Consider the following 8,688-nt stretch of genomic DNA (forward strand, 5'->3'; position numbering starts at 1 on the left):
ATTTTATTTGACAGAAAGACATACTTAACGTTCATTGATTTTTTTTTCAAATTTGTTACACTGATAGATCTATATAACCTACAAATAGGTGTTAAACTGGGTCTAAATATAAGTCACAAGTGCAAAGTTATCCAACAAAAACCGCTCACTTTTGACCACATTTTTGTGCACCCCTACGCAAAAAGTCACGTGAAGTATCGGTCTGGAATTTTTACTACAGCGTTGCCTAAGAGTAAAGGTTCACCCTTTTAGTTTTTTATCATTCGGATTAAAGATGATTGATTTAGAGCAGCAAAACTATAGGGTGAAAACACGTGCAGATACATAAATATTGGTTAGGCCAAGCAAATTATATTAGCAGTTTCTAGCTCAAGTTTGTAAACGAATCATATGGGTGGACAGTTATTTTTTCTTATTCATTGCCATCTTTTAAGCAGAAGTTTGCTAAATATTATGAAATTCTCTTAATTAAAGAGCATTTAGCGTCACGTGACATTAACGTAAAATGAATATTTACGGTAAAATTCTTATCAATGCTATAAGTGTAACTACCAGTTTGACCACCAATTTTGATTTCATTCCTTTAAGTCCCACTTTCAATCCTTTTTTGGCCGCGTCTTTTTTTTTCACACCTAAGGTGTTTTTGATTAGATCAAAATATAACTATAACCCTTGTTATTTATCAACTTAAGTAAAGCTCGTGTCTTACACGTACCAATAAAAAACATATTTCGAATCATGTTCAAAGAAAACATTTTTTTTCTTAATTACTACATACATAGTAGTACTACATTCAAGGTAGACATAGATTTAAAATCGCAGACATTACAGAATTATGCTCTAATATATATATATATATATTTAAAACGTTAAGTCTATTAATTAAATCTGTGATTAATCTGTACAGTAAAAACATGATATTATATATGATGGCATCAAATTATTATTTTGATGAAGAAGCCACAAAAGCTCGAGGACTGTTGTACCTCTTTTAATATTTGCAGACATTATAGTAAGAATAACATGATTGTAGTGTGTTCCACTTTGCCGTTGTGTTTTTGATTCCTAATTTCAAACATACCGAGTAAAAACAAAACGGTAATCAATTATGTTTAATAAGTCTACAGCAATATTAACCCTAATTTTCAAACAATTTTGCAGTCTCTTATGTCATAACATTTTGCAACTTTATTTTCTTTGTAATATATGTGACTTATACGGTAACTATGAGTCGTTTAATAACCAAAATTTCTCTTATATTTCAGATTTGACTTTGAAATTTTAAAGGTGATGTTCATAACTCTTCTAACTTAGGGTTATTCAATTTATCTCTACTCGTCTTCTCCTTTCCCACCTCACAAGTCTCCGTCATCAATCATTCTCGACAGTCGTTGGATAAAGCCGTGAACACTGTTTCATTGTTACTGAGGGCGCTGTGATCACGCATCATTTCCCTGGCTGACTTCCGGCGGAAAGAACGCTTCAGTTGTTGAGTGGATTGTGATGTTACTTGACTGTACTCGTATGTCAAGCCACCAATGATACCGCCCAGGATCGGGCCTACCCAGTATACCTAAAAAATAAAAATCAATTTTAAACGAGTATGCATTATAAAGTTAAAGAGATAGTCAAATAAACAAAAAAGTAAAAAAAGAATTACAATTCCATGTGGATATTTAAAGCCGAGTTTTAAAAATACCCCACTAAGTTTACTATTTTCTCCCCTGCTATTAGTTACTGCAGTTTTTTTTTCTTTTCTTTTTTTTGGTGTGCTAAGTCAGATACTTTTGGGGATACTTTTTTCTGATACTGTATTTTGAGAGTTGGCCCTGCATGGCCAGGTGGTTAGGGCGCTCAACTCTCAATCTGCGGGTCGCGGGTTCGAATCCCTGTCACACCAAACATGCTCGCCCTTTCAGCCGTGGAAGCGTTATAATGTGACGGTCAATCCCACTATTCGTTGGTAAAAGAGTAGGCGGTGGGTGGTAATGATTAGCTGCCTTCCCTCTAGTCTTACACTGCTAAATTAGGGACGGCTAGCGCAGATAGCCTTCGTGTATCTTTGCGCGAAATTCATAACAAACAAACAAACAATTTGAGAGTAATACATTGCAGTAGAAACCCCTTGTTCATTTAATCTTTCGAAGTATTCTCAATACTCTTATTAAGAGAATGCTGAACAACAGTCATTAGTTAACTGGGTGATTCACAAGTAGTACAAAAATATCCAAGTACAATAATATTTGAACATAAACAATGGTTAAATTAACCAGAAAATATGTAGTCAACGTATGAATTTTAAAATGTTGTCGAACAAACTGTTATTGATTGTTGTTAAACAATCCGAAATTGTATTCAAAGAGCTCCAGCATTGCTCATTCCACTGTTTATGGCCCAATATACATTTCAACCTTTTAGTTTGGTCACCTCTTCTCAGCAGTGTACTTCTGTGTATCTCGCTGTTCTCGAAACAACATTCACATCTTTTGTTGGCAATATATGTACTCAGTCGTCATCTGTCTCATGAAGATCGTACCCTGAGCTTCTTACCACACTTCTTTATAGTTTCAGTTTTCAACTTCTATCACTTTCATTAACATTACTACCAATTTCATGTACCCGATTCAGAGTTTTGCATACAACTCCTTTTGAAACATAGAGTCATACCACAATTTCTCACATGAATATCTTTGATTGATCAAATTTTGATATACACATTTATTATGTGAAATTTCAGTCTTTGTTTTACACTATTTCATCTGGATCTAGTATGAATGCTTGTGTTTTTATTGATGTGGCACATTTGGATTGGTTGGTTAAGAACAAATCAAATCATAATTTATCAGCATGTGATAGTTGGTACAGTTCATTTTCACATGATGAATGGGACCATTTCCATATTTACCTTTTATACTCTAGTTTCTAACCATTTCTATAATTACTTCCAATGTTATTTATATCTTAAACAATTACTTGAACTGGGAGAGGACATCTGTTATTATACTTACCCAATGAGGCCCGGCATGGCCAGGTGGTTAGGGCGCTCGACTCACGATCTGAGGGTCGCGGGTTCGAAATCCCCATCCCATCAAACATGCTCTCCCCTTTCAGCCGTGGCGAGGAGTTATAATGTGACTGTCAAATATTCAGATAGCTCTCGTGTAGCTTTGCGCGAAATTCAAAACAAACAAACAAACTTACCCAATGAAGACGCCATCTACCGGCCACAACAGCAGGTCCAAAAGCACGAGCTGGATTAAGTCCTGCACCAGTATAAGGAAACTGTAATTAAAATAAAATTATGATGTTACAAACACTCCCAAGAACACGAGTGACCATTGTTCACATTAAGTGTAAACTCTTGAAAAGATTTCTGTCTGGATGCACTCTAGAATGAGTGAATTTCTGGAAAGTTTAATGCCAGTATTCAGTATATCTGCAAAGCAAGTACTCGAATACCATACACATACCATACACATTTCCACGATATTTAGTATTGTTTTATGATTTAACAGCTATTTGATATTTATAATTTAGTAGAAAAAAATATTTTGTACCGGCTGAAATTCACTCTTTTGTGTTTTCCATTGATATGATTAATTCATTCCTGCGATGTACCCATACAGAAAATTTTCTATTTTAATAGTACTTCAGCTCCTGCTAAACAACATAGAAAGAGGGTATTTTGTCGTTTTATAGTAAGTTAATTATTTAAAAAAGGAGCTAGTATATGATTAGTAAAAGTTTTACTAAACTATTTAAAGTAAAATTATAGTTTAGTAACTATATTTTTCTCTTTATTAAGACAACGTGATAAAAAGAGCAATGTCTGAACATTGCTTAACTTTATTTCTTCAGTAAAACTTGTTGTGTGACCTGCTTTGTACAGATACATTTTTAAAAACAATCCTTGTCTATTCATATTCTCTTGATAAACCTAACTGCAACTTAAAGAACTTGATTCTCAAAATTCATGATTGCATTTACAGCTGTGGCAAACTAAAATTAGGCTACAAACAGTTTAGTATTCCAGCAAGTACACTATGGAATAGTATTGATGTTAGATGATTTCAACAACACACAAGATCTGTGTTAAATCACTAGACATGTCCGGCATATGATGAGTGAACTTCAATTTGGTCTTTAAAAGAATACATAAATACACTGATAATGAGTATGTGATATTAAGGATGTCTCTTTAGATATTGTCTTCAATCCCCCGGCACTTGTTTCGGTACCAGCTCGTTTTCTATAAAATTTGAACTACATATCACGTAACTTCATAAACACAATACTCAAAATAACTAAGGGATAATCAGAGTTTTCTGTATTTTAACTATGACAAGGTACAACTACAGTTACTAAATAATGTCGATAGCATCCCCGAGTTTATTTTTGTGCAAAATAATGCCAGGTTACATGTCACTTGGTCTGATATGCAAATAGCTACCATTGAAATCCACGTACATAAGTGCTCATTTTGTACAACTAATTTAATAAGGCGTATAATTATCCCGGACGTAATGCGAGTCGCACATCGCCATGACATGCTTAACCTGAGTGAATTAATGAGCTAATGGGTTAATATGGCTCATTGCTCAAATACAAACAGTTGAGCATGATGGTGGTGGTTCGTGATATCATCCATCAAGCGGACGTTCTGACCAGTTGCACCTGTATATGGAAGTACTTTTGGTGGTAAGAATGAATCCCTATACTGTATAACAGGATATTTACCCTACTTCTGATATGTTGATGGAAAATTACATTTTATATACCAATTTAATCAATTTTACACCGTAACAGTTTGTCTCAAGTAGTTTGCTAATATGAATAAGTGTCTCAGCCACTATATCTGTCGTATCCTAACTGGCCTGAAGAACTTTGGTATTAGGCGAAATGCCTCGTCGGATATAGTGTGACTGACATATTATCATACACTGTTCTTTACTTTTACTTCAAAATTCTTTATTAATTCATGGATTCATAATACATAAAGGTCAGTGTGACCTCTAATACTGATCCTTTACCAAATCAGTATGCCACTACAGCCACATGCGCGACTTTCTTTCGCGAAATTGGGGCTGGATCTCTTCCCGCACACTCTCAAAATCTGTCTTGTAACTGGTTGCAATGTGAAGCGTATTTCATGCGCGAGCAAGACACTTGCGCATATGTTCTTTAACCAATCCACGTGTTCTTGACAATACTAAAGATATATTTCTGAACGTTTGTATGCTTATTTGTTCAGTTGTTGCTCTGAGCTGTTGATTTGTTGTTGTTGTTTTTTTTTGGGGGGGGGAGACAAGATAATTACTTGGAGCCCATATTCTCCCAAAGCAGTGGTCTTGCGGGGTTGTCGATAACGGTCTAATCTCTACAGGCATTTGGCCAACTTTAATAGGGGTTTTTACAAGTGAATCTATATCACGTTAACCGCACTTGGTGAAACTTGTAGTCATTCTGCATCGACTTGTGTTTTACCAGCTTCTAGCCAACATCACAGAATTGCTCAAATATCTTTGTTGAGGCCTTGGCATGTTTCACTATCAATCTGAGTATGTTTTTCAGAGTGATGATTGAGAACACAACGAGTTTCCTTCGCCTTTATATAACCCGTAGGAGTTCAAATCTCAGGATCCGGTATGCTAATGGGGGCTCCCCAAATCCCGGGATTTTCAAGATTGTACAAACTCTTGCCGAGGGGGTGTCATTGATATTTTCAGGCTTTTATTATTATGTTTATGGAAATGAGCTAAAAAAAGTCAGATTTTTTTATTTCAGTTTTTGATAGCCTGTACTTATATATTGATGAAAGAAAATGTTCTTTTATGATCTGTTGTTATATTTATGCACAAAATATACTTGATAAATAAATGTTATATATCTGGATTTATACGTGGTATATATATATTATTTCGATGAGACAACAGTTAAAAATAGGAATGCTTTTTCCATAATTCAGAAAAAATCCGACAGAGATCAGCACAAAAAGAATTTTTGGTGCCATCTAGCGAACACTGATTGTAATACATGATAACATGTGAATAAATTCGAGCAAGTAATTAAAAATTCGGCGAGAAATGGTTTGCCCGAATTAACTCGGGCAAGTAATTTTTAAATATGAAAGGCGCCCAAGTTATCTTGGACTAATCACGAAAGGAGTTTCCCAAATTCCATGAACATTTTTTAGCCTAAGTGATTTCTCGGCTAAACTTCATTAAAAGCTAATAGTGTACTCAAGCTCAGTTGTTCACACTCCTTTTCTGGATGGTGATAATACACATATGAAAGAAATCCGACCCAAGCAGACATAAAGTAAAATAAAAATCTTATTAACAAAGTTATTTGTGAAGATGCTTAGTTTTACAAATAGTTTAATTATTTTTCATTAAGATAAAATAGAATGTAATAAAACAAAATCTTTAGAATCCGGACGGTATCCCAGGATTTGAGCCACTAAAATCTCATAATCGCGGGATTCGGAAAAGGTTTCGGGATTACAAAACCTAGCCACCTGTTTGCATAAAAGTGAACTAAAAAGTGTTACTTAAACTATTTAATAACAGTAGTTCTGTTGTGTCATGTTAGAATAGAGAAAACTGTGATTAACCTCGAATTGCTTAAGTAGTATATTTTTAGGGCACGGTTCAGAGTACATGTAGATAAACTGAGTATAACACTGCAAATATCCAAAGATATTTCACATGCGTACAATGTGAGTATTTGTTTGTTTGTTGTTAAGCGCAAAGCTACCCGATGATTATCTGTACTCTGACCACTATGGGTATCTAAACCCGGTTCTTGCATTATCAGAACTTAAATTTGCCGTATCTTTGTGTATCTTCAAGATCAGCTGTGTCACATGTCCCGTGAATTTAATTTCATAGTAAAATAAGAACGTGTTTTCACTGTCATGGAGAACTACCAAATATTGTCAATGACATGATATGAAGTAATTTTAACGAAGGAAACGTCACTGCTTTTACTTAATAGTTTATAAAAAGGTCTAAGGCAGGTATTGCAGTGTAATTAAATGGACTGATTACTAAAACCTTACAAGTTGTGATCACAATACGATTTATAATAAAGAGTGTTTAGAAATATTGATTCTTCAATAGTATGTCTTCGGAATTAGCGATGTGTTCGCTCGTTTAATAACACAATACACAGGTCACTGCCTAGCCCTGTGTATTGTAAAATATCATAATTAATCAAGGTTTATATTTCCATACAATACAACTAGGTGTACTTCTGCAGGGTCCCCGAAAGTGTTCTGTTTCAATAGTAAATAAAAACAAAATTAAGAGTAACGAATATTTTTATTTCTTGCTTTTGAAGTTCATATGTCATGTTTAGTTGTATCCCACAGAGTGTACAATTCTTCTCGTGATTCCTAGCATGTGCACGTTTTATTGACGTCACGACAGTACATATTGTAACGTTAAGCATCCTTTATGTGACGTCATTTTAGTGTCTAATGACAGACTGACAGACAACACACTACTGTATTGTGGTGAGAGTGGTTAAAACAGGTGACTCCTCCAGGCGGACTTCGGTCTCCTTTCGATAAAATTCACCTACTATGGAAAACATGCATACGCATGCGCGTTGAGCAATGGTAAAGATTATTTTGGCACATGCCCAAGTCATATAATGCAATATAACGAGTTCGAATCGAAGAGCAATATTTATCTACATGCACATCATGCCAAAACATACTAAGATATTTGTATATGAATAAAAAATTTGGACAAGAAGTTTATATGTATATTGTATTTTTTTTAATCTATCTATACATAATTTTGAAGTATACTTATTGACTTTCAAGTAGTTAAACGGCAAATACTGAGACCAAAAAGGATAAAGATCATTTTTATTTCTGACTGAGAATATTTAATAATCAGCCAACTTTCGTACATTTCTGATATTTACTTTGTAGAAGCTTCTTCCGGTCGTTTTACAAGCAAAGAATGGTAAATGTTGAAAGATATGTTTGTGTTAATCAATGGTACTCAGCCGACCGGAAAAAGACTTTGACATCTGGAGTGATGTATGAACTCGTCGTTAACAAAGTCATCGAGCGTGATGATGTAAAGTTAGTAGGATAACGGATAATTAGTGAGGCGCCATGAAAGTTAGGATGTACAACAGATTAGAAAAGTGCACTTGAGACATTAATTATTCTCGAAAATTACGCATTCTACCAGAAACAGAAGTTCAAAAGGGGGGGGGTGAATTTAATGTCATGTACAGAAGCATTATGAAATTAACGACCTGTATAATTTCATGCCTGAACCAGCAAACTAAATGAATAAGTAATAACTTCTAAATGTATGAAGTCAGTGGACTTACGACGCTAAAAATCTGGTATCGATACCCACGGTGGGCAGAGCAGAGATAACACATTGTGATTTACAGCAAACAAATATATATATATAAGAAAGGCGAAATAATTTTTTTCATATATTTATTACAAACTATTAAGCATGATATGTCGTCCCAAACAACTTTTCATGTGCTTAAAGAGGTAATGACACGTCAGAATTCAAAACTGCATTTGCATGAAATGTATAAACAACTTCCAGAGACGCCGACATATTGACATTATAATAAAGAGGACATGTTGACATTATAACTATTAGAGCAATTAAGTGAGAATGGCAACACGGCTGAAACAAAATGTGA

General features: G+C 34.5%; 1 protein-coding gene across 1 annotated transcript in view; it reads right to left on the bottom strand.

Annotated features, from left to right (window-relative positions):
* Nucleotides 1-810: 810 nt before the first annotated feature.
* LOC106475004 (aquaporin AQPcic-like) overlaps nt 811-8,688 on the bottom strand; it is a 52,850-nt gene continuing 44,972 nt past the window's right edge. The window contains exons 2-3 of the mRNA XM_013935705.2: nt 3,202-3,282; nt 811-1,573 (exon numbers count right to left, since the gene is read on the bottom strand). Of these exons, the coding sequence (XP_013791159.1) occupies nt 1,376-1,573; nt 3,202-3,282 (279 nt within the window). The 3' untranslated portion in view covers nt 811-1,375. The remainder of the gene's footprint in view (nt 1,574-3,201; nt 3,283-8,688) is intronic.

This window comes from Limulus polyphemus, unplaced genomic scaffold (assembly GCF_000517525.1).
Source record: "Limulus polyphemus unplaced genomic scaffold, Limulus_polyphemus-2.1.2 Scaffold144, whole genome shotgun sequence".
Lineage (NCBI taxonomy): Eukaryota > Metazoa > Arthropoda > Merostomata > Xiphosura > Limulidae > Limulus > Limulus polyphemus.